Genomic DNA, 25535 nt, shown 5'->3' on the forward strand with positions numbered 1-25535 from the left:
CTACAGCTAACACCACTCCTCCCAAACCTATTGCAATGGTTCGACCATTCATGAATGGTATAGAAGAGGACTCGGTATTCATAGACTTAACTACAGTTAAAGATAGAACTCTTCTGGACAAGGCACTTGTCAAGTTCAACGAAGAGGCAGAAAGAGATGATCTGTATGAGGATTTTCTAGGATATCGAAAACAAACTAGGCACTACCTTGGTCACCAATTCTTGGAAACTCTTTGGCTACCAAATGCAGCTGGCCGAAAAACTGTCATCGAACAGGGAATTACCTTGGAGGATGGGACCTACCTGAAGGGCTTTCCCTCTTTTACTGAAGATGCCAACATTGTGCGTATCACTACGGAGAAGCTACCTTTTCTTCCAGCTGTCCAGCTGAAGAAAGAAATGGCGGAGCGCTTCTCTTGTTTTGGAGACGTGTTGGATCATGGTATTTTCAAGACTGAGACTGGTATCTTTCAAGGTGAAGGATATGTCACCCTCAATCTCACCTTATCCAATGTTCCTGATAATGAATGTATGGATTCACATGAAGCTGGAATTGAATGTAGTGGACAGCGACACTTGGAACCTCTCAAGAGAGTTATCATTTGGGACACTCTCTCGAAGGAAGATGACCAGCGACAAATCCTATTGCAATGGGATCAAATGCCATCCTTTTGCCGCCAGTGTCAGAGACCTGATCACTGTCGTGCTGACTGCCCCGACTACCACAAATGGGCAATCTGCTACCACTGCAACAAGCGAGGACATGTATCGAAGAATTGTGATAGAAACAACGCAGAATCGGTACCTGCAAAGGTTTGTGCTGTCGACAGAACTTCTGTTAAGCCCAAGGAACGAAAGGGAGCCAAGCCTACTCCTTTAAAGAGGGCCGATTCTGAACGTCGAAGCAAACCAGTAGAAGACAAGGACCATATCATGCAGGATGCTCCTCAACCTAATGCTGGTTCACCCACCCCTGAAGCTTCTCGACAGCAAACCAAAATGACTGGAGATACCATTATGGAAGAGAACAACACGAATACGAAGTTGTCTGATGCGGATGCATTAAACAGTGTTTCCAAGGATGTGCGCAGATCTTATCCTGAATTTGATCCCTCGAAAGCAGCGAAGAAGTTAACCCGCCAGGAAGGTTCTTTAGATATCGGGTATGCCAGATACCAACACGCTGATACCTCCAACTCCCACAGTGATGCCAGACACATGTCTGGTGATGATATGGATACGATTGTTAGGAATTTGACACCACCTGCGCCTTCAGGTACACCACCTTCCACCAATCTTTAAATATGAATAATATCCACCATCAACTCAAAATAGCCACCCTCAATTGCCGAGGCTTAATCAAATCAGAAAATCCCAAGAAAAGACAACAGTTCATTCGATATCTTCGAACACTAGAATATGATATACTGGTGTTACAAGAAACTCATGCTACCAACTCATCATCAATAGATATACTCAACAATCATTTTAACAGCAAATCAAGTCTCTGGACACAACATTGCGGCATTATAGCACTCAACAAACATTATACAATCAATCTTATATCGGAAGGCATCGATGAGGGACGATATATACTAGCTTCTGTTCACCTAACTCGCGATATACAGGAATCAACAACTACTACACCAACTGCAACTATTCTAAACATATATGGTTGATCATCTCTTCCATCGGCTCGATCAGCCTTTTATACAGAACTCCTTGACACACCCATTGTTAAGAATACTATTACCAACACACTACACAACACTTTTATTATGGAGGACTTTAATTATCAATACAAGCATCGAAGGATGGATGGAACATTGGCTAGTGCCCCTAAGGAATGGACGGATCTGTTAGATGACTACTACATTGACATTTTTGGAGATGACAAACAGATAACATGGCATAGTGGGAGAAACTCGGCCATCTTGGATTATGTGTTTTGCAGTACGAATGCTCATCATCAAATTCCTAGTATCCATCAACAGTATCTCTCTCCAGAATGGACGGATCATGAACTATTAGGCTTCACTTTCAAGTATCAAGACAATAATGGACGAGGATCTGGCAGCTGGAAGGCTAACCCATTTTTGGCTCGCAATCGACAGTTTCGCAAGGCATTAGCCGAATTTCTCTTGGCTAATGAAGAGCAATTTACACTAATCAAATCCTTTTCTACTCCTCAACAACAGTGGGATTGGGTAAAAGCTGAAGTCAAGATTTTCACCAAGTCATTTCAATTTGAAGATCTGAATTGGAGGAAGAAACAACTGCATCAGTTACTGTCCAAGCGAAACAAGATGATGAGACAACACAAGCATAGAGGTTTGGTTTTCCAAGGCCTAGATCATGTCAATGCTCAAATCAAATTACTGCAACACACTATAGCGGAAATTGAGATTCTCAAAGCCGGCAAGTTTTGGAGGGAAAATGGCGAGAAGTCTGCTGGTTTCCTGAAGAGGAGAGCTTTGGCCAGAGAGAATCAGCGCTCTATCACTGAATGGAGGGACCCCACTACTGGTGAACTCTGTCGCGATCAACAGGGTATCTCCACCATAGCGACTAACTTCTACTCTACTCTATTTACTCCTGATCCAACTGATTCAGTAGCTCTTAGTACCTTGATCCGATCCATTCCTGGTTATTTGAAAATCTCTAGTGAACAGCAGGAATCTCTGATGTTATCAATCGACATGGAAGACGCACAACGAAGATGGACAATTGCTGAACAACGAGACGACGATCCTACATTTGGCTCTTTGGATGCTGATATTGGCCTTCTCCCTGATCAAAGAAAAAGCTTATGATCGAGTAAATTTAGACTACCTGCGGCACGACTTGCTGAAATTTGGCTTCCCCCGTCCTTTGGTGAAATGCATCTACAAGTTAATGGGCGACAACCGAATTCGTATCAATCTCAATGGACACTTGTCGTCCGAAGTGGCGAAACTGAGAGGTTTGAAGCAGGGTGATCCACTGTCTCCAATCCTATACAACCTAGCTTTTGAACCCTTCTTGCTGGCCATTATTAACGATCGTCAATTCCAAGGGTACCTTATGGGAACTGAACGAACCAAGCTTCTTTGTTATGCTGATGATGCTTTGGTATTTGTCCATGATTCTGCTGATCTCGCTCGGTTGCAAATACATATGTCCAGGTATTGCGGCGCTTCCAATGCCAAATTCAACTACGATAAGGTGGAGGCTTTTTCGGTATCTGGTAGAGATACATGGGATATTTGGGAGACCTCGTTGGCTCAAATCCACATCAATCATCTACATTCCGTCGAAGATGATGTACCTTTAATCTATTTGGGGTTTCCTTTGGTTCAAAGTCGTCTCCAACGTGTCAACTTCATGGGCTCGCTGGTAACAAAGATCAAAATTGCCACTCAAATACATTCTACTCGGTCACTGTCGGTTGTCGGTCGAGCTACTGTCTTGAACTCTCTTTTGCTCTCCAAACTTTGGTACATCCTACGGGTTACTCCGTTGACTCTGGCAGACTTCAAACAGCTGAGATCTCTTGCCATACAATTTTTGAGAAAGAACATATTCCCCGTCATCCCATGGTCTGTCTGGACTCTCCCAAAGGAACAAGGTAGTCTCGGGGTGATCGACATCCAGCTACAAGCTTCGGCGTTGTACTTTCGATGGTTGCAACCTTTGTTGGTGTATGATCAATCCACCATTGATGCCCATCCTGTGTCATCTCTTCTCAGCCATCACACTCGAAATGTTAACAACTGCCAATTTCACCAAATCCCTTTGCTTTTTCCCTCGTCTCGTTCTCAAGGGTTACTGAAACAACGAACTGGCACTGTGGATATGATATATCGTGCTGTTGATTATCTCCCTCGTTCTTTTGGCTCTGCCCGCATTAATACAGCTATTGCTATGGCGTTGCCACTGCAGGCTGTAGTGTTTGTCCCCTCCCTCCTCCAGCTTCGTGCTTCCTCTTCGTGTCAAAGAAATGATGGTGGCCGACGTTTTTCAGTACGATTCCCGGCTCAATTTCGTCCATTGGAAGGATACTCGCGACCCCTCTCTGCTCACCTGGAAAAGAACTCCCTCCACAGTGTTCAAAGGCCTAGCGACAGGGAAATTACAGTTTCAACCTTACTTCGAGCCAGTCTGTAGCCCAGCTCCTTTAGAGGATTCAGTCGTCTCATTTGCTCCTTTGATTGAGCAGTTTCGTCTCCTTGATGATCAACCTCTTGGTAATGTTCAGGCCTCGGCTAAGGCATTTCGTCGGGCTGTCCTTTCGTCTGTGGTCTCTCCTTTGGCATTGCGCAAAATCTCTGCGTCCAGCTGGAAATTTTTTTGGTCCCTGTCTCTTACCACTGTCCAACGTAATGTGATATACCGTCTCATTCTGGGTCGAATTCCTCACCGTCGATTCTTGCATGTTATTATGCCCAAAGTCTTTGTGTCTCCTCTCTATCCAGTTTGTTTGTCTATGAACGATTCCCCAAGTCACCTCCTCTTTCAGTGTCCTTCTAAAGAGAAAGTTTGGCAGGGAGTCATCTTCGAATTTCTGTGGCCTACCACCTCGATTCTAGATATTAAAGAGGCTCTTCTGCACCTTGATTTCTCCAACGTTTGGTATTGCCAAATTGCTGGAATCAAGCCTTTCCGAATCCTCATCATCACCCTTGGTCAACTGTGGCTTGCCCACATGAGGTTCATCTATGACAATGTTCCTATGGACCATACAGCGATATTGGCCAGTATTCGAACCAGTGTTCGTCAGACCATTGCGGAAGATCAGTGCCATTCCCTCCTGTAATCCAAAACCATTTATTAGATAGTTTTTTTTTATATATAGTTTAGTTTAGTATCTTATTCTTTATATTTTAGCTTATAGTTATCCAAACCTGTATCTAAATTGCACTCGCCTCTTCACTCTGACCTATTACTCTCTGTGTACGCGAAGCAGTCAATAAACAAAATTTTAAAAAAAAATCTGTTTTGTGTGATTCGACTATACAAGTTGTGAAGATCAGCACGTACTTCCTAATATACTCTTGAAATACCTTTCAAGGCGCATCCAATGATACCAAGTAAGATAGATGTTTTGAATAAGCTTTTTGAGTCATTTACAAAAATATGAAATGAGGTTTTTGGCCAAAATGTCGAGATTTTGCATAAGGAGGTTGCACAAACAAAGTTCCAGGGGCTGCTTTGGATCAATAGCATCTTTTTGATTTAATATATACCATAGGAAAAGTCTTCATTTTCAAGGTGAAAAACGCGGTCGTTTGGTTTTCGATGAAAACCATGAGGGGTACCTCATGCTTTCTGGTCGATTTTTGGCCATGCTTTTTTTGGCCCAAAAAGTTGAGCAAAGGTGTCAGGAAGCTACTACTACTCAAGTACATTTGTTTGGTGTCATTCCGGTGGCTCATAAAGGTCTACATGTCAAAATATTTAGGCTCGAAAGCTGTCAGACTCGGCTGTGTTTTGCACATTTGTTTGTCAATAAGCTCATTTTTGTTATGATGCAAAGGCCTAAAGACTTTGTATCTATTAATCTAGATTCAGAGCATGCTACAGAGAGAGCATTAATGTTCGGGTTCATGCCAAATAATGCTACTAGTAGTACTACGAGCGCCCTTGCAACAGTGGATTACCGTAGTCGTTGTCCGGATTTGAAGTGGCGCATAGTGTACTCAAAAAGAAGCCTCAAATCCCCTTATAGAGTTCTCTCTCTCGAAACATCTTCGATCATATAGTATGGTAAGTGAGCGATACATGTATTTTTTGGGCCTTGGGAGTGTTTGCATGCGACAAGTAGAATGAATGACGGATGGATGAATGATTTGCAGTAACGGTTTTTTGGATAAGAAGGATGGATGCATCACACAAATATCTCGACCCAGCACCATCGTTTCCGACATGTCCCCATCCCCAATGTGATGGAAATATGCTCTAGAGCCAGTAAACTTATAAATGCGCCAGTGTATCGAGTCGTTATTCTATCCATGTTCAATTGCAAACACTCAAATGAGAGAGCAACACACATTAAACACACACAAACTTAATAGACCTGTAAAAGAAGAAATAACGGACGTAACAAGCACGGTCGTGGCCACAACAAGGTTGTTCGTTGTATCAACTGTTATCGTTGTGTCCCCAAGGATAAGGCCATCAAGCGTTTCACTATCCGTAACATGGTAGAAGCTGCTGCTGTCCGTGATCTTCAAGAAGCTTCCATCTATGAGGAATACACTATCCCCAAGTTGTACGTCAAGCTCCACTACTGTATCTCTTGCGCTATCCACGCCAGAGTTGTTCGTGTTCGTTCCGCTGTTGACCGTCGCAACCGTCTCCCTCCTCCTAGATTCAGATTCCAGAAGGCTGCTAACAAGGCTTAAATGTAGCATTTTGCATTTTTTAGTCCTTTTAATAATGAAAAATAAATGAGAATATATACAGTATACGGTAGAGTGAGGTGCTTCATGCTGTTGGAGCTATGGATAGGGGTATTTTATTCTAGTTATATGGGTATATAAGCATTGACATTGCACAACAAGAGCGCGCATGCTTTATTGTCCGGTCAGTATCTTTTTTAAACAAGATGCTTGTGCATTGATCTTTTCAGCAGTGTCCTTGAAGCCGCTGATAGCAAGTGGCCAGAGTACAGAATTGACAAAGCCAGTAAGGTCATCAGGAGCTTTACAGCTTGTGGCACTGTTGATGACATTCCTATTCTCAGCTGAACATTGCACACCATTTCTTGTATTCAAATCCAAGATGTAGCCCAAATTCGCACTGACATTGAGTAGAGTATCGCACAATTGACCAAAGCCTAGTGGGTATAGGACGCTAGTTACGAAATCACCCAGATTATCAAAGGATGCTGCTGCTTTGTATTCCAATGCCTCCATCTTTTCAAGGACAACGTTCAGGGGAATCTCTGCATCAAATGCCATGTCTGCCAGGACAGCAGAGGCGCTGGCTTCCATCTCAGCGGAGGCTGGAGAGACACTACTTTGTGCCATAGCAGCGGTAGTCATGAGAGCGACAGGAACTAAAATAAAGGCTTTGACATTGACCATGATGGATGAAGATAAATTTTTGATTTAGCTATGATAAATGGAGAATGAAGACATCTACCAATACTTGACTCCAATTTATACAGTTGCTCAAGTATTATTATCATTCTTTGCATTTTCGTGCGCATTTTCATAAACTCTATACTTGCTTCATGTTTGGCATTTGGATGTCTATTGAAACAAATTAAAAGTATAAACAGTCCATAGAGATGACAAGAGAAAAAAGCAGTGAAAAAATTTTTGAGCGGGAAAACACATATAAATACATGGCGCACACTGCTCCTTCACTGGATTTGCTTCTTTACCCATCAAGCTTTATTCATTCCACTGGTCAACGTAAGTACATTTCTCTCAGTTTGGTCATCTTTATATCATCTTTTTGGCTGCTTTACGTGATGAACAAAACATTATGCTACTAAACCCAGCTCAGTTTGAGATATTCGGTGAAAGAAACTATTTCCATAACTGAAAAAGCTTAACCAAAAAGATATATGAAAATGATACATTTACTTGTTCATTCGAGCTATATATTGACCTTATTTTTCTATAGTTGACATGTCGTATGAAAGCCGGAATCTGACTATACCCCCCAGGCTCATTAGATGTATCGTTTTGATCCTTTTGTAATGAATAAATTATTTTGTGCTTGTAAATGTAATATCCAAATGTCTTTTGTGCAATGTCTGTTACCCTGAAAAGTTCGTCTGATTTCATGATGTCATCTCATAATTTGTTGGGTTACATCCAACACTGTATGTGTTGATCTTGAGCAGAAGGAATTGCTTGATTGTCTTTTTCTCTCCTATTTTCATTATTCTCATCTCAAAATGATAGCTGATGAACATCCATTTGAATTTGCGCCTCAGCAAGATGAATACACACAGCTGTTGACAGAGTTACATAATGAATACTGCGCTGAGCAGCCGTTAGATGTGCTTCAGTTCTGTTCCAACTTCTTCATTCGAAAACTTGAAGAGCAACGCTTGGAGCACAGAAATAACCACCATTCCCGTAACAACTTATTTGATAGTAAAGTATATTCTGCCACGAGCAAAGGGTTGGATGCTAACGTGCTCTTTTAGCCAATGATACCAGTAATGATTTACATCCCTTATGTGAGCAACCACAAGAAGACTTTTCACAACAGCAAGGCATCCAGTGGGAAACCACGCATATGGGTCATCCCAACGATTATGGCGTTAACGATGATAATGATGATGATCCGTTGGAAGATGATGATGATGAAGAATTTGACAAATTTTCAACTGAACCTTTACCCTCGCTGCCTCCCACAAACTATAACCGTGGTCGTCGTACATCTGTTAGCGCAGAGAGCATGGCACCCAGCGCCAACCAAGACTTTGTCAAGGTCATCATTCCCAAATCTCAGGCACAAGCAGAGCGCATCAAAGTCTCCATTAGCAGCAACTTTTTGTTTCGCAACCTGGATGAAGAGCAGTACCTGGATGTAGTAAATGCCATGTCTGAAAAGCGCGTCGTCAAGGGAACCACAGTGATTGAACAAGGAGATGTTGGTGATTTTTTTTATGTAGTCGAGTCGGGTACTTTGGATTGTTTTATTGGGCAAAACAAGGTTACCAACTATGAGGCAGGTGGTAGTTTCGGTGAATTAGCTTTAATGTACAACGCCCCTCGTGCTGCTACTATTATTACAACATCAGACTCTGTGCTTTGGGCCTTGGATAGAATCACCTTCCGCACCATCTTGATGGAGAACACCTCACGCAAAAGACGCATGTATGAATACTTCTTATCAGAGGTCGTGTTGTTAAAATCCCTGGAGTCATATGAACAGCATAAAATTGCGGATGCTCTTGAATCAGTGTATTTTGAAGATGGACAGGAGGTTGTGAAGCAGGGAGATGTCGGAGATCAGTTCTATATCATTGAATCGGGTGAAGCTATCGTGTTGAAGGAAGAGAATGGCGTTCAGCAACAAGTGAATCAGCTTCAGAGAGGATCCTATTTTGGAGGTAACATGGAGTGTTTATTTATCTTTTTTTTTTTTTTTTTTTTTTTTTTTTTTTTACAATGTATCGCTAATCACCATTTGGATAGAATTGGCATTGTTAAACGATGCTCCTAGAGCTGCAACTGTTGTTGCTCATGGCAGACTCAAATGTGCTACACTGGGTAAAAAGGCATTCACTCGTCTTCTTGGCCCTGTTTTGGACATCTTGAAGCGCAATTCAGAGAACTATCATGCTGTCATTAACCAGCAATCATAATTGCACCAAAATACATACTAGATTTCAAATAAAAACCATTCTTACTTTCCGATCTGATGGTCACTGTCTGCAACAAAACGACAGGAAAAGAAACTTGATTTGTTTCCTGACCAACAATGCAGTTGATCTCCTTAAACGACAAAATGCTCTCTATTTTGACCTGAAAATATAACCTCCCTTGTGTTGTATTTTGTTGCTTTTTTTCTTTTCTTTCTCTCTCTCTCTCTCTTTGTTATTAAGAAAATATGACGGATATGATTCATAGTATGGAAGAGCAACCATTGATGAGCCTCCCACCTCCAAGTGTACCCAGTTCCTCTACTTTGCCAGGCACAGGTATTGCTAATTTACCAAATCAAAGACATAAGATTGTTGCCAAAAATGGCGCCAATTTCACCATCATGGTTTGTGGTAAGACATGTATTTGTAGTGAAAGGATCAAATGATTTACGTTGCATGAATTGCTTAGGTGAATCGGGTGTTGGAAAAACGACATTTGTAAACACACTGTTCACATCCACCATCAAGGAGCCAAAGAATCTTACAAAGAGACATCTCAAGACACCTTCCAAGACTGTCCAGATCCAAATTACAAAAGCAGGTAAGCAATACTCACATGGGCGCACCATGACAAGCTCTTGACAAGTAATATAGAGCTGGAAGAAAAGATGTTCAAGGTCAAATTGACCATCATTGACACACCTGGTTTTGGTGATTATGTGAATAACAGACATAGTTGGATTCCGATTGTGGATTTCATTGACGACCAACATGAGAAATACATGCGTCAGGAGCAACAGCCTTGTAGAAAGGGTGCTATTGATATGCGTGTTCATGCTTGCTTGTATTTCATCAAACCAACTGGCCACACGTAAAGTATCTCTGTAGATGGTCTACGCTCCCTGATTATACTAATCTACCTTCTCCTTAAGACTGGCTCCATTGGACATTGAAGTGATGAAGCGTTTGGGTTCTCGTGTCAATCTGATCCCTGTCATTGCCAAAGCCGATACTTTGACACCCATTAATTTGGACAAATTCAAGCAGAATGTAAGTGTTAAAAGTGTATCCCAAGGACCAGTGTATTCATATATCCGATGACACCAGATCAGAGAAGTCATTGCAGCACAGAACATCCAAGTGTACACTTGTCCTATCGATAGTGACGATGAGTTTATTACCAAGAGAAATCGTACCATCATGGCAGCATTGCCGTTTGCTGTTATTGGATCCACTCAAGATGTGATCACCATGGACGGTAGAAAAGTAAAAGGGCGGGAGTATTCCTGGGGCGTCGCTGAAGTCGAGAATGATGCTCACTGTGATTTTAAAAAGCTGAGAAGCTTACTGATTCGAACACACATGTTGGATCTCATTACTACAACTGAAGACAATCACTATGAAAACTATCGCCAAACTCAAATGGAGACTCGCAAATTCGGTGAGGCTCGTTCTCAGCCCAATGAAAACGCAAAATTCAAGGAAGATGAGGAATCCTTGCGCAAGCGATTTACGGATCAGGTTAAATCTGAAGAGCAACGTTTCAGACTATGGGAGAAGCAGGTAAAAAGGCAAAGAGTACATCAAATGGGAAACCCTGGTTTACTAAACTGGCTTTGTTCTTGTAGTTGTTGAATGAAAGAGATCGTCTTCACAAGGAATTGGAATTACAGGGCGAGAGAATCAAAGAGCTGCAAAATGAGTTAGAGTCTTACTACTATCATCAACGTGATAAATCTATCAGAAAGTAATTTTACATACTGGCTACTTGGTATAGTCATTTGATCATTAGTGATAAATTAAAAATCTATAATAATAATCGATCCATTCGTGTCCCTAGCAGTATGATAAACTGCCTATTGAGATTTACCACAAGAGCAATTCTTTTGAGAAGTAACCTTACATGAGCCGTATTAGACTATTCTTGAGCTAGCTCTCATTTTTAGTACTCCATCTAATTAGCAACGAACATTGTGTGATTGCTGTGATTGCTACTGATGTTGATAATGTTCTTGTAGCTGTTTTGCGGAAAGAAAGCACTAGAAAGAAAAATGACAAACCCGAGATAGATGGAGAGCATTCTGCATCATTAGATTCATTATAAAGATGAGTAAAGTGTTTGATTTCTATCACTCTACCGGGTTCATCGTCTGTCTCAAACAAGCACTCAATGTCATTGATGTCAAATTGTACGCGTCGAGCACCTTTCCTTGCCACCAGGCGCTTCTTCCTTCGATAATGCTATCTTCTCAGAAAATCCATCACCAGCGGACACCAATTGCATCGAAATACATTTTGATAAGTATCAAAAGACAGCATAGACAACTGAACAGCATTTGGTTCCTTGGTTTCAGCTACTTCTTCGCTTGATAGTAAGGAGGACCCCATAAATTGTCTTGAAAATCCAAATGAATGTGATAACCTGTCAATTAAGGTCAGTATCGCATAGACCAATTCTCATTTAAAGCCCTTACTGTTCATAGCCCATGCTTATTGCCAGTTTCTTCATCTGCTGCCCAGTAACCGTGCCAGTAGATGCCGTCCACGTCTTTTGTCTTGTGTGATTCATAGTGCATTGCACAATCTAACTTGCTTGATATACACAGTATCAACAAATGTGGCATCACTGATTGTTGGAGATGCGGATGCAGAGTCTGTAGTACCTGATGATTTCTTTCTTTTCTGAGAACCTTAGCCATCTCCAACCTTCGTATCAAGCTATGAACACTGAGGTTTACCCAAGTTGTTCGTGTGCTTTCAATCGATAAGTTTTCGGTATTGCTATTTGCACCATCTAAAACTACCAACTGAACCAATTTGCTAATTCTTACAGTTATTGAAATTTACATCCAACACCAATAGACACCTTTCTGGCATGTTTGCTTTCATTACAGTGGAAAAATACAGAAAAGAAAAGGCCGCTGTCAATCGAAATTTTGATAAATTGATATTCGGGGATGCCGATACACACATGTTTCATGTAAATTGATAGTTTTAACCAAAATGTGTTTCTGTTACTGAGCAATCTGCTCACCATATCAAGCCATGCATTTCATTCAAAGTAAGCTTGACAATCTGAAATGACCAAATTATTGCGGTGCACATGAACATTGCAATCAGCCAACCACTTGAGCTTATAATACCGCTTTTTCATTCATATCTCTACCTTTTATATAGTAGGCGTTGTTTAATTTATGAGTATCTGTAGCTAACAACACTAAAGTTCACTCAGAGTGCATCTCCCTTCAACCTCACTGCAAGACCAACAGGTGATCCGGACTTTGAAATCATTGTCCTTCAACTGATCTCCTGAACCTTGGATTTGACATCTCAAAGCATTTTGGAGGGATACTACAGGTGGTTTTATTACATAAGCAATAGGTGTTTTCTAGGCTCGTAGGTGAAAAAACAAGTGAGGAATTTGATGGTCCAACTTTCAAAGCGATTAGTATATTTTGTGATGAGCAATTTTGAAAAACCTAAATTACGTTTTTCAAGAAAAAGTACACAAAACGTATAGTAAGTTTACTGGAAAACGTTTTCAGACGGTCATGCAAGTTTTTAAAAGTATTTTGAGCATAGAAACACCATAGTAGAAAATGTCAATTTTGAGGTGAAAAACCTCATTATCTGAAATCTTCAAATTTTCCCTTGCTACTACAAGGCCAAAATGGTGAAATTTCGATGATCAATTTGTTCCCAAAAGAAATTCTAAAAAGTAATCATTAACCTAATATCAGGCCGTAGAACACGATTGCACCTGTTTTTAAGCCGGGATCTTGGTTGGTTGACAAGATATAAGCGTTTGAAAACTTGGTTTTTACAGTGGCAAACGTGTTGAGAGGGACTCTACTCGACATCTAGTGCTTGGAGCTTTAGCCTCATAGCTTATAACTACTTTATCTTGACAAATAGTGCCTTAACAAACTTTCATCTCAACGAAAAAGACGATATATGAAATGCATTCGTACATATTAGAGGGCGATGTTGCTAAAATGCAAGAATTTGGTTAGAGATTTATAGATTTGGAAGGCAATGTCCACGGAAAGAATGATGATGGAATAACATCTTGTTGCCAATCTACGCAAAAGATGATAAATCTAATCCGCTTTCTGCTTATTCTATCAAAGATTGCTTAAAGGGGGTCTAATGTATCTACATTTGCTCTGTGTGCTGTTATTCTGGCCCACATTAGGTTTTTTGATCCTTAGTGCTTACAGGTAATATGCCTAGACGCGCCATTTGTCACTGAAGCATTTCATAGTTGCGTATACATTCTACATCGAGAGCTATTCAGGCTTTAAAGACACTCACGCACTACGACCCTGTCTTCAAGTATATCCTTTGCATGGTTTGAAAGAGTATCCATTTTGAACAGCCAAATGCCAAGCGCCTGTCAGCAGCAGCTCTTGTCTGAGATTTTATCAGGTTTGACAGGCTGAAGATGTTGAATTGATTGATTCTTCTACGGTTCTCTATACGCAATTTGCTCTCTCTTTTCTATCTACCTTGTTTATACAACAATACGTAATCTCTTCCGACTGAAATATGGTTAAATGCTTTCGAACAAGATCAAAATGCATGGCGGACAGCTAGAAGCATGTAGATGGTTATGCAAGGCCTGGAAATCATTCGTTGAAAAAAAAGTCATGATTTGCGAATTGTTAGAATGCAAGTATTCGACGTACAGACATTGGTTTGGAAGCTTCTGATTTTATGCCGAAAATATAAAGTTAAATGATTAGCCTTGAGAATTCTACACAATGTATGTCATTGGTTTCAAGATAAAGAGTAAAGTTTATTAATAAGGATGTAAAGAATTGTAGTTGGGATAGACGTATTATTATACAAGAGGGGATGATTGCTTTTTAACATTAAATGTATCTATTGCAACCGCGTTAGAAGGGGAGACCCACACAAACACTACAGATGTGCTACTTACTCAAAACTTCAACAAAGGATGCTTGCTTCTTGGAATCCAATTCTTTGCGAGCTTCAATTTCAGATGGGTCCAATTTACAGATCAACACAGGACAAGGACAGTGCTTTGTCAGGTAACTAGACACTGAACCTATCACAGTTCTATATCACGGCAACATCAGTACGATGATTGTTTCAAATATAAAAATACGTGTTTACCTTTTGACAGCACCGAGACCACGAGAACCAGTCAACAAGTAAACAGGCTTTGACATGCGACAGTAATCTGTAATGGACTCTTTAGGGTCACCTCGTAAGATTTCAGATGTAACGTGAGAAAACTAAGCATGTCCATCTGTCAATCATACATCCTCTCATCAACCCACTAACTTGTTTCTACTTACGCCAATCTTTCTTAAAGCGTTGATCACCTCATAGATCATTGCATCAGCAGCACTGGCCATATTGGAATCAAGTACACTTTCATGAATACCACCCGAAGTACCAGAAGCAGACAACATGGGAGCAAACAGATTACGATAATCTGATTGACTTACAATATGGAGAAGACGGATTTCATCACTAGGTCTAACCAAGCCAAGACGAATGGATTTAGAAATCATAGCATCACCGTAATTGGAGTGATCATAAGCGACTACCACTACACGACGCTTCTGCGTGTGCTTTCCATGAGTGGATGGTTCTCCTCCCAATTCTGCGTCAGTGGTTGTAGGACTGAGAGGTGATGCAGGTGATGGGAAGAAGCCTGTGGGCAATGCACTGACGTTTTCTAAGCGTTGATCGAGGCTTTGAGAGGGTTGTTGTTGTTGTTGTTGTTGTTGTTCCATTTTGTTATTATTATTTGTAAGAAATGAGAAGGTTGATGATTGCTCTATTTATACAAAAAAAAGCTGGATTGTCAGCTAAAGAAAATGACGGATAAAATGAATTAACATGTTTCATAGGCCCATGCTGTTCGGGAAAAAGCGTCGTTTTGCTTTATGCAACATTTTGCAGGCTGCTGCTGTTCAGTATTGGACAGAACCCCTTTTGCATATGACACTACAATGGCCCGAAATCGTACGACTTTTTTCAATGTGGAGGCGCTTTCAGTTATAGTTTGAGAGTGGCATGTTGCACGATTTCTCGGTTTGCTTGCTGCCCAAAATGGCGCCAAAATCCATTTACCCTTGCTTATTAATTCAAGACATTTGATGGATGAATTAGTGTTGTGTAGTTAATTTTCCTTATGTGAAAAGACAAGATGGGGGGGGGGGGGAGGGGGGCAATCCATTTTGCCATTTTGACATCATATAAATTTTGATATATTATAGTTTGACGTCTATCTAGTTATGCGTCATAAAGTAGGTGAGATAATCGAATCTCATTAGATGCGTCAGATTTGAAATAGTTGGTGCTGATATGAAGCGTACATGTGAGTTGGTTCCATTCTTGTCATAATCAAAACGCATATACATTTAAAAATGACTAGAGACAGCTTCCTTGAATGTATGACACCCTATTTACGGTCAGTAGACGCAGACACCAGATACAAACCATGCTGGTAATAACATGCCTTCAACCAGGAGACTTGCCAAGTTCTGAAACAAATGCCAATCGACCTGACAAAAGGGCTGTTGGCCCGGGATAGCCAGAATCAGGTTGGGAAGCGCGTTCTCTATTCAAAAGGGGACTTCACCCGCGATCCTTTTTAATTCATAACGCGAATATCGCGCAAGCAACAGAATAAAAATCTTTCTTCTCGTTACTTGTAACAACCACAGCAAAAAATGAGCTCTAGGTCTGATAGAGCGAACCGTTTGAAGCAGCTTAGAGAAGCCAAGCTTGGCAAGGGTAAAAAGCAGCACAAGGTACGCACCTCTTGATTTGGCTCCAAGTTCCATTTGCTGAAACTCTTTCTGTAACTACAATAGGCAGACGACGATATTTACGACGAAGTGGAGGAGGATTACGCCCAACAAGACGAGGATTTCGTAGAAGATGACGACAATGCAGGCTACATTTACAATGGCGTGGATGATCAGCATTTCTCTGACGAGTACGAAACTGAGGCAAATCAAGGTAATAGCGTTGCTCTAACTGCAAGTAGTGTGTAGTAACTGATATACGGTGATGATCAGGTAAAAGAAAGAGAAAGGGCAAAAAGAAGGACAATGCCAAGAAGGAAAAGGAATCTGTCATTGCTAAGCCTAGTCAACAAATCAATCGATTTTTTAACAATTCTGCATTGAAAGCTGCTGTGAAGCCTAAACCAGCTCCTGTAAGTTTGACGAGATACGCAAAGTACGCAGTATACTCACATTCGGCATAGATTGATGAGGACGAGTCAAATGATTTCATGGCAGAACTTTTGGCAGACTTTGGTTCTAAACCAACAGCACCAAAACCGTTGGAAAAGAGAGCTTTTGGCAGCAAACCCAAAGCCAAAACCTTCAACCCTTCCAACTTTAGTCTTTCAAGATTAGCACAAAGAGACAACGGTGCTTCTGATATCTTTGTCAAGAAAGAAGTTCAATACAAGACTGTCGGTTCAGCGTCGTCGTTGATGCCACCTCCAGCAACTCCTATCAAAACGGCTACTAAGCATGTCAAACTAGAACAACAGGGCCAAGACAATATGGACACATTTGACGAGGATTATGGAGCCTTTGATATTACTGACGATATGGACATGATGGACGAGCAGTTCCTGAAAAAGGAAGTCGACAATTTGAGCATAAACGAGACACCTGTCAAACCCAACTTTACCACGACCGACAAATCTGCACCACGTCTTGATCTGCAAAGCTGGGAGGCAGCTGACGCGGGCATGGTGGATACATTCAACCAAGATGTTGTTCGCGAAGAAACACAAAACATGAATATTTTCGAACAAAATGGACATTTGCACATGTGGTGGTATGATGCTTATGAGCGTAAAGAAAAGGGCTACGTGTATTTGTTTGGTAAGGTGCTCAACAAAGGCACCAACAAGTATGTCAGTTGCTGTGTCACTGTCAAGAATATCGAGAGAAATCTGTTTGTTTTGCCTCGCAAGCATCAATTGGATGGTAAGATGAGAAGATGAAGGGAGAGAGCGTGGTTGGGCTTATACTGTGTTTGATAGACAAGGGACAGGAGACCAATACATTGGTGGACATGTCTGATGTCTATACTGAAATTGGCGATCTCTGCTCTCAAAAGCGAATTACGAAATTCGCCGTCAAAGAGGTGTCTAGGAAATACGCATTCGAGTTGCCTGATGTGCCTGCAGAGGCCGATTACTTGAAGGTGTTGTACGGTTATGAGCGTAAGTGTCTATTAGGTCACTGGAGCTCCATTTGATTGGGAAAACTAATTTTATGTCTCTTAGAGCCTGCATTTACTGGCGAGGAAAAGGGTAAAACGTTCAGTCGTATCTTTGGTGCCAATACAGGTCCATTGGAGCACTTTTTAGTGAAGCGTGATGTGATGGGTCCTTGTTGGCTGGACATTGCTGATGCAAAGATGAGTAGTACTAGTGTAAGTCATCAAGCAAACCAAGTGCTACTGACTGTGTCTAATAGTCCTGATATAGGAAACATGGTGCAAGACAGAGATATCAGTCGAGGATCCCAAGAAAGTAAATCCATTAGTAGATGATGAAGGCAATCGACCTACCCATGTCCCACCGCTTGTTGTCATGTCTCTCTGTCTGAGAACCATCATGAACGAAAAGAAGAACGTCAATGAAATTGTAGCTGCTGGTGCTCTCATTTGTGACCAAGTGCAAATTGACGATACCGTACCTATTGAAAAGATGAGCAAAGCAAGATTCACTGCAGTGCGTCAACTGGATGGTAAACCTTATCCTGCCAACTTTTCCGACATGGTGGCAGCTGAAAGACAAAAGGACAATGGTCTGCAAATTCAAGTAGACAGAACAGAGGCTGCCATGTTGAATTTCTTACTTGGTAAGTTTGTTAATTTGATTTAGGGTTTATGCCCTGACTAAACTTCTGTAACAGCGAAAATCTCCATGTATGATCCTGATATCATTGTCGGTCACAACTTTGCTGGTTTCGATCTCGATGTATTGCTTCACCGTATGAAGGCGTTGAACGTTCAGCATTGGCATAAATTGGGTAGACTCAAGCGTAAGAACTGGCCTAAACTTCAAGCGGGTGCTGGTGGTGCTGGTGAATCTACTTTCCAAGAGAGACTCATCATGAGTGGCCGTCTTGTCTGCGACACTTATTTGGCATCCAAGGATCTGATCAAGAGCAAGTCTTACCGTATGACAGATCTCGCTCAATCACAACTCAAAATCCACCGTGAGGACATTGAGTTTGGCAAATCAGCACAGTACTTTGACAGTTCAGAAACACTACTTCACCTGCTAAGACACTGTGCTTTTGACGCCTTTTTGGCCTCCGCACTCATGATCAAGCTGCAAATCTTGCCCCTGACACATCAATTGACGAATTTAGCTGGTAATCTGTGGTCCAGAACAATGACAGGTGCCAGAGCTGAGCGTAACGAGTTCTTATTGCTGCATGAATTCCACAAAGCGAAATACATTTGCCCTGAAAAGTCATTCGGTGGACCCAAGACAGCCGTGGTGCAAGCAGCCGAGCAAGATGGAGACGAAGATGCGGTTGCCATGGCATCCAGCTCCAAGAAGAAGGCAGGTGGCAGAAGAAAACCTGCATATTCTGGTGGTTTGGTTTTAGAGCCCAAGAAGGGATTCTACGATAAATACGTCTTACTGCTCGATTTCAACAGTTTGTATCCATCCATCATGCAAGAATACAATGTCTGTTTCACTACCGTCAACCGCAGAACATTTACAGAGGGAAAGGAGGAGGACGGCGAGGAAAAGGTGCCTGAAGTGCCTGATGAAGCATTGCCTCAGGGCATCCTGCCGCGATTGATCAAGACTTTGGTGGACCGTCGTAGGCAAGTCAAGGGTCTCATGAAAGACAATGTTTCTGAAGCCAGATACATGCAGCTCGATATTAGACAAAAGGCATTGAAGCTCACTGCCAACAGTATGTACGGTTGTCTTGGTTTTACGTACTCTCGTTTCTATGCCAAACCACTGGCTATGCTGATTACACACAAGGGTCGTGAAATTCTTCAAAGCACTGTCGATCTCGCTGGTAGCCTCGACATGAATGTCATTTACGGTGATACGGATTCCATCATGGTGTATACAAATCAAAGCGATCTCGATGAAGTCAAGAAAATGGGGCATCTGCTGAGAAGAAGCGTCAACAACCACTACAAACTGCTGGAGATCGGTATTGATGGCTACTTTAAGCACATGCTGCTGCTAAAAAAGAAGAAGTATGCTGCTCTTCTCGTGGAGGAAAAGCCAAATGGCGAACTGGTAGAGACAGTAGAGACCAAGGGTCTTGATCTGGTGCGTCGTGACTGGTGTGATCTGTCGCATGATGTGTCTACGCATGTGCTCGATCTGATCCTGTCTGATAGAGAGCGTGAAGATGTGGTGACTGAGATCCATGCATACTTGGAAGTCGTCGCTGAGCAGATTCGTCAAGGCGATATCCCGTTGGAAAAGTACGTCATTAACAAGCAATTGACCAAGAGGCCACAAGACTACGCTGATGCCAAGAGTCAGCCTCACGTTCAAGTTGCTCTGCGTATGCTTCAAGACGGCCAAAACGTCAAGAATGGTGATACTGTGCCCTATGTGATCTGTAAGGTGGATGATGAGACAAGCGGCGATAAAAAGGGGTCAGCACTGAGAGCATATCATCCTGATACTGTCATCAAGAACAGTATGCAGCTCGACATTGAATGGTACCTTCATCAACAAGTGCATCCTCCACTCACCCGTCTATGTTCACCTATCGAAGGTACCGACCCCACGCTTTTGGCACAATGTCTTGGTCTGGACACAAGACGATTCCATTTCATCAGTCATAACAGCGGCAATAATGATGATGATTCTGAATTTGCTACATTGGACTCTCAAATCAGCGACCAAGAAAGATTCAGATACTCTGAAAAGCTTGAACTCAAGTGCAATTACTGTGGACAAGAGACTCTGTATGAAGGCGTTGTGCGCACACTCGAAGATGGCAAGGTGGAGTGCGGATTTGATTGCTCAAAGTGTCATTTGATGATTACCAGTGCCAGCATCAAGGTGCAGCTCATGCTGGCTGTGCGAAAATACATTCAACGCTACTACGACAATTGGTATGTCTGTGATGACATTACGTGTGGCAACCGTACCAGAACATTGTCCGTGTTTGGCCGTCGTTGCCTTATTGATGGCTGTCGAGGAAGTATGAAGAGAGAGTACACTGATAAGCAAATGTATACCCAGCTTTTGTACTTGTCTTCGTTATTCGACCCCTCAAAAGCCAAGAACAGAATTGCCAATGACTCAAGTAAGTTGTGTTTATGTTTGCTGCTAAGGACTATATCACTCACCTTTATTTCAATAGTCCAAGCAGAATCATTGATCCACAAGCACTATCAGGTGTTGCTATCCACACAATCTATAGTGGAAGGCTATCTGGAGCGTTCTGGCTATCGTCATGTTGATCTTTCCAAATTATTATCACAAATTGCCATTTAGAAGATGTTTTTATTTAATAAAAAGAAACAGAGCGAGAGAGAGAGAGAGAGAGAGAAAGTATAATACAATTAAAGATGATGATGTTTGCGTGTGTGTGTGTGTGTGTTGATTTAAATTTTGACCTTATGTTGCTATAATTTGGGTGCTTTGTAGTATGAATACTCGATTTATAATTTAAGTTCTGATAATGGATCTGCTTTGATTTCTGTAATGTCCATTGCTGCTTCTTTTTCAGTGTCCAATTCGCCAATAGTAACCCTAATCAAGTATCTGTTAGATGCAAGAAATCAATCAAAACATAGAGAGCATCTTACAAATTGTCTCCTCGTAACAAGAACAAGCCAAGCGAGATGACTTCAGTACCTTCGCTGGAGAACACACGCTCATGGCATTTTTCCAGAATGATATTCGATGCTTGGTCTGTACCCCTCAATTTACCCTGTCAAAAGCGAGGCATGTCTTGCATTCAGTATGCGTTTGCATTTGGTGATGGGTTTTGGCATAACTTACCACTAAAACTCGACCGTCAATGGTGATGACCAAGACATCCACTATCGAAAAAGGTTAGTTTGACGCATTGCATTGCTTTGGAGCTTATACGTACGATTTACATAAGGTTGAAGTAAACTCATTGCAATGTAGGGAATAAGTTAATGTTGAAAAACGCGTGGTAGGCGTCTCGATGTCTTCAAAAATCTCTTTTTTCACTCTGGTACAAAGCCTGTCACTGATGAAAGCGCAACGAGCACAACCATTTGAGTTTCAATGCCTATCCATTCAAGCATCCTTTTTGTTTCTTGACAAAGCAACGCTACATGTCTGAAGAAAACGCCAAACTGAACATTGCGTTCGTTCATCCAGACCTAGGCATAGGTAAGTTGACATGGACACGATGGAATAGCGTACGAGTATGGTGCTGAGACACGGCAATGTAGGTGGAGCAGAAAGACTTGTCGTTGATGCTGCAGTTGGCATCCAATCCAAAGGCCATCAAGTCACCATTTACACCAGCCATCATGATAGAAATCACTGCTTTGAAGAGACAAGAGACGGTACATTAGAGGTGCGCGTTCGTGGCGATTCACTGCCTAGAGATATATTCGGCAGATTGTACATCATTTGCGCCATTCTTCGTCAACTGGCACTCGTCATGTGGATTCTAAAGTTTGAAAGAGACGCCTATGACATTATCTTTGTCGATCAGTTAAGCGCTTGTGTCCCTCTTCTCAAGTGGTTTTCATCTTCCAGAGTAAGCACACACACATACACACACACACACAGCTTGACATGACGTCCAGTACTCAAGTAGAAAACTAGATTCTCTTTTACTGCCATTTCCCAGATAAACTCTTGACAAAACGTGATTCTAAACTCAAGGAGCTCTACAGACTACCCATCGACAAATTAGAGGAATGGTCAACCGGCATGGCAGATACCATTACAGTCAACAGCCAATTCACAGCTGGCATGTTTAAAAGATCCTTTCCTGGAATCCTTAAGGTACCTCGAGTCCTTTATCCACCCATCAATTTCGCTGCATACGACAAACACGTAGACTTGGCAGATCCAACAGTGCAAATCATTGAATCGTAAGAGCCTTTATTAGCTGAAATCAACGCTCGCTAATATTCCTATGGATAGACACAAAAAGACGATCGTCTCAATCAATCGCTTTGAAAAGAAGAAGAATGTGGAATTAGCATTGAGAGCATTCGCGTTGCTGAGAAAGGACGATCTGATATCACCAGAAGAGTTTTCTAATTATCGACTGGTACTTGCTGGTGGATACGATAAACGTGTTGCTGAAAATGTAGAATATCTTGAAGAACTCAACACATTAGCCACCAAGACATTCGGCCTCGAAACCTTCACTCTGTTCCCTTCATCCACCGAAACCCCTCCTGCTTCAGCACAAGTCATCTTTCTGTGCTCCTTCAACGATGCACAGCGCACCTACTTACTGGATCAATCCATGCTCTTGTTATATACACCTTCCAATGAACATTTCGGCATCACTCCTGTAGAGGGCATGTATGCCTCCATGCCAGTCATTGCTGTCAACAGCGGTGGTCCTCTTGAAACTGTCAAAGATAAGGAAACTGGATTGATTTTACCTCCAGAGCCAGCGCTTTGGGCAAAGGGCATTTGTGATTTCATCAATCATACGTACGATGGCGCCGAAATGGGTAAAGTGGGTCGCCAACATGTTAAGAGCAAGTTTTCTCTGGAGGCATTTGCGGATCAATTGGAGGATATTTTGGAGGAATTGACAACGGGTGGTAGACCTACTCGTTGGGAGTACGATAATCTAGAATACGCTATGCGCATTGTTGTAGCAATAGGTATATTTGTCTGTTGGTACAAGTATTGGTGATCTACAATGAGCATAAGCTATACAAGAAATAAAGCTCCCCTCCCAGAAGCCGGGTATCGTAACATTTATCTGAATAATGCTGCTTTTTATTCATATCTTTATCATCTTGGTACAAGTACTATGTATAAGTACATGACTCAAATCTATTCTTGTGATAATCGCCAGTTGATAGCTCATGTCTTGGTCAACCCAAACTTGATTTGTATCTCCCCTGACACATTATCATCAACAGATCGTTTTTCCAGTGTGAGCACCACCTCTTTGTTCTCGGGTGAATCATAATCCAGGGACGTTCCAGACGGGTGGATAAGATTGAATAACTGACTGTACGGAACAGAGATTTTCCCCAAGAAATCGTCTTGAATTGCGTCTTTTTTTATCATTAAAATGTTTTTTAATTTCATTTCCGTAAGCTTGTCTTTATCCCATACAAAGATTTCAATTAGACTGATGGGTTTATCGGTTTGTAATGGAATGTAAGCGTGAAAGTTCCAAACAGGATCTAGTGTCTTTTTTGCCACATTTGTCTTGCCCGTCTTTTTGCCACTATAAAAGATTGCAAAGGGTCAACATACGAGTTACTTCTTCCATCATATGCGCCTTACTCGATATAGAGGACAGCATAAGGGTCAGAGAATCCATTGTCATCACTGCAGATTGGTATGGTAGATGTTGGATGAATTCGAGCGCAACAATAAAACGATCAGCATCTTTGCTGTGGTTTGAATCAGAATCGGTACAGACATGTCGCTACTTACGCTACTGCTAGATTGAAGGCTTTCTCGATAGTGATTCGAAGCTTTGTGGCCGAGCTCTTTCTGTTGGAGAGGAAGCTCATGTTGTATTGAACAAAGTTGCAATCAGAGAGAGACAGTTTCATTAAGGATTTCAAAATTTTAATGGCTCAATGTTACATTTGCACTTGCCATGTACAACCCATGTGATGTAGTAACCTAGCCTTCTTTTTGAAGGATGGATCTGATGAATAAAAAGGAGGTAATATGAGGAGGCTGGTCGAGAAGCAAAACTAGAGGCAATCGTAATTAGAACGTGTAACTTACCTTAGAACTGGTAAGATGAAAAGGGGCTGAGGGGGGGCCCCAAGGGAGAAGAAAGAGATGTAAATGTTATAAAATCCATCTAATTCCACCATGGATAATTTGCGAAATCAAGGTACCGAGATTTTTAATGTCTAAACTCGCGGGCACTTTAAAGAAGGTCCAATTTGAAATATGGATCAACTTGTCAAAACGACTTGCCTTTCAACATATGGAGAAACAGAGCCATTGTATCCGAGATTAGCACATTTCTACATTGATATTGGTAGAGCCTGATTGCCTGCATATAATACGCGTGGCTTGATCAGCAAGACAGTTTTTGATGCTGTGTGCCAGTAATTTGAGAGCATGCAACATGCAAATATCAATGAATGTAATATTTTGCCAAGTCATATATAAACACAGTTTTCTGTACATGTGTAAATGTATTCTGTACGTCTGTAAGTGAGCATAAAATCACAATCATAATGATAATGATACGATGTTAGGAGTGAGGTGTATTTAAAAATAGCTGTAGGAAGCTAGGACCGAGAAGGTATTACCTAGTGAATGGTAGTAACAGAACGAAAGCAAACCTTCTGCATGTATTTGCTGTGACACCAAGCTATAGACACCATCAACTATTCCATGCAGCGTAATAGATATTCTCCTTGTGAGTTTTCATTGATGCATGGTATGATTATACACTAGCCGTAAGCGTATATCACTACCTAACCACCATGAGCAAAGTGGTAATCTGTATTGGGGTGGTACATGTATACCATCACTGGAAACTATTTAATATAGAAAAGATAAGGGATTGTGTGTGTATGTGTGTGGCAACAAACATCAAGGTAGATCCTGCTTTTGACTAGATTGAAATGTTGGAAACCAATCAATCTAAGCTCATGCATTCTTTACCTGTTCTTCATCAGAATCTACCGCACAGCAAGGTCCTGATATGCATCACGCTTTGAGAGAGAAAAAGAGAGAGATGCCAATATATAACTATGTGTCCAACGAAAACCGCTACATCTGGCGGCTGTCTATCTATTGATCAAAATGATGTATTCTAAAAGAGTCTGAGCAATATTGGGATTCTCTCCTTTCCACGCGCAAATGCTTCTTTCCGATGAAACATGGATGTATATAAATCGACCAGTTTCGTTTGTAATACATTGATCTGTCGTATTTATATACATATTTACACTGGAACAAAACAGGGATCAGATCCCTCCAAGAATGTGTGGCTTTTTGGTGGTAGTAGCAAAATAGATCTACTGTGCAGTAACAGTGTGTAATT

The 25535-nt window shown here is 41.5% G+C and overlaps 12 protein-coding genes across 12 annotated transcripts; 8 read left to right on the forward strand and 4 right to left on the reverse strand.

The window, feature by feature from the left end:
- Positions 1–35: 35 nt before the first annotated feature.
- Positions 36–1301, forward strand: ATC70_007973 (uncharacterized protein; the record flags this gene model as incomplete). Its single annotated transcript, XM_064827229.1, has 1 exon — positions 36–1301. The coding sequence occupies one exon, from the start codon at positions 36–38 to the stop codon at positions 1299–1301; it is 1266 nt and encodes a 421-aa protein (XP_064687127.1).
- A 476-nt stretch (positions 1302–1777) lies between these two features.
- ATC70_007974 (uncharacterized protein) lies at positions 1778–2812 on the forward strand (the record flags this gene model as incomplete). The annotated part of the gene is made up of 1 exon (XM_064827230.1): positions 1778–2812. One exon carries the CDS (start codon positions 1778–1780, stop codon positions 2810–2812), a length of 1035 nt encoding a protein of 344 aa, XP_064687128.1.
- Positions 2813–2894: 82 nt separating this feature from the next.
- ATC70_007975 (uncharacterized protein) lies at positions 2895–4145 on the forward strand (the record flags this gene model as incomplete). The annotated part of the gene is made up of 1 exon (XM_064827231.1): positions 2895–4145. The coding sequence occupies one exon, from the start codon at positions 2895–2897 to the stop codon at positions 4143–4145; it is 1251 nt and encodes a 416-aa protein (XP_064687129.1).
- A 1596-nt stretch (positions 4146–5741) lies between these two features.
- On the forward strand, positions 5742–6382 carry ATC70_007976 (uncharacterized protein; the record flags this gene model as incomplete). Its single annotated transcript, XM_064827232.1, has 2 exons — positions 5742–5744; positions 6053–6382. 2 exons carry the CDS (start codon positions 5742–5744, stop codon positions 6380–6382), a joined length of 333 nt encoding a protein of 110 aa, XP_064687130.1.
- A 171-nt stretch (positions 6383–6553) lies between these two features.
- On the reverse strand, positions 6554–7066 carry ATC70_007977 (uncharacterized protein; the record flags this gene model as incomplete). The annotated part of the gene is made up of 1 exon (XM_064827233.1): positions 6554–7066. One exon carries the CDS (start codon positions 7064–7066, stop codon positions 6554–6556), a length of 513 nt encoding a protein of 170 aa, XP_064687131.1.
- An 824-nt stretch (positions 7067–7890) lies between these two features.
- Positions 7891–9312, forward strand: ATC70_007978 (uncharacterized protein; the record flags this gene model as incomplete). The annotated part of the gene is made up of 3 exons (XM_064827234.1): positions 7891–8092; positions 8146–9057; positions 9143–9312. The coding sequence occupies 3 exons, from the start codon at positions 7891–7893 to the stop codon at positions 9310–9312; spliced, it is 1284 nt and encodes a 427-aa protein (XP_064687132.1).
- Positions 9313–9557: 245 nt separating this feature from the next.
- On the forward strand, positions 9558–11063 carry ATC70_007979 (uncharacterized protein; the record flags this gene model as incomplete). Its single annotated transcript, XM_064827235.1, has 6 exons — positions 9558–9723; positions 9782–9913; positions 9967–10183; positions 10245–10362; positions 10420–10875; positions 10941–11063. 6 exons carry the CDS (start codon positions 9558–9560, stop codon positions 11061–11063), a joined length of 1212 nt encoding a protein of 403 aa, XP_064687133.1.
- Positions 11064–14155: 3092 nt separating this feature from the next.
- On the reverse strand, positions 14156–15080 carry ATC70_007980 (uncharacterized protein; the record flags this gene model as incomplete). Its single annotated transcript, XM_064827236.1, has 4 exons — positions 14156–14196; positions 14255–14394; positions 14452–14573; positions 14637–15080. 4 exons carry the CDS (start codon positions 15078–15080, stop codon positions 14156–14158), a joined length of 747 nt encoding a protein of 248 aa, XP_064687134.1.
- A 942-nt stretch (positions 15081–16022) lies between these two features.
- ATC70_007981 (uncharacterized protein) lies at positions 16023–20821 on the forward strand (the record flags this gene model as incomplete). Its single annotated transcript, XM_064827237.1, has 9 exons — positions 16023–16103; positions 16167–16314; positions 16374–16513; positions 16565–17303; positions 17360–17542; positions 17606–17754; positions 17810–18185; positions 18240–20630; positions 20688–20821. The coding sequence occupies 9 exons, from the start codon at positions 16023–16025 to the stop codon at positions 20819–20821; spliced, it is 4341 nt and encodes a 1446-aa protein (XP_064687135.1).
- A 167-nt stretch (positions 20822–20988) lies between these two features.
- ATC70_007982 (uncharacterized protein) lies at positions 20989–21453 on the reverse strand (the record flags this gene model as incomplete). The annotated part of the gene is made up of 4 exons (XM_064827238.1): positions 20989–21079; positions 21136–21260; positions 21332–21372; positions 21426–21453. The coding sequence occupies 4 exons, from the start codon at positions 21451–21453 to the stop codon at positions 20989–20991; spliced, it is 285 nt and encodes a 94-aa protein (XP_064687136.1).
- Positions 21454–21636: 183 nt separating this feature from the next.
- ATC70_007983 (uncharacterized protein) lies at positions 21637–23195 on the forward strand (the record flags this gene model as incomplete). The annotated part of the gene is made up of 4 exons (XM_064827239.1): positions 21637–21694; positions 21757–22070; positions 22139–22410; positions 22463–23195. 4 exons carry the CDS (start codon positions 21637–21639, stop codon positions 23193–23195), a joined length of 1377 nt encoding a protein of 458 aa, XP_064687137.1.
- Positions 23196–23368: 173 nt separating this feature from the next.
- On the reverse strand, positions 23369–24033 carry ATC70_007984 (uncharacterized protein; the record flags this gene model as incomplete). Its single annotated transcript, XM_064827240.1, has 3 exons — positions 23369–23741; positions 23801–23845; positions 23954–24033. 3 exons carry the CDS (start codon positions 24031–24033, stop codon positions 23369–23371), a joined length of 498 nt encoding a protein of 165 aa, XP_064687138.1.
- Between the last annotated feature and the right edge of the window lie 1502 nt (positions 24034–25535).

This window comes from Mucor velutinosus (assembly GCF_035048745.1).
Source record: "Mucor velutinosus strain NIH1002 chromosome Unknown tig00001555, whole genome shotgun sequence".
Classification (NCBI taxonomy): Eukaryota; Fungi; Mucoromycota; class Mucoromycetes; order Mucorales; family Mucoraceae; genus Mucor; species Mucor velutinosus.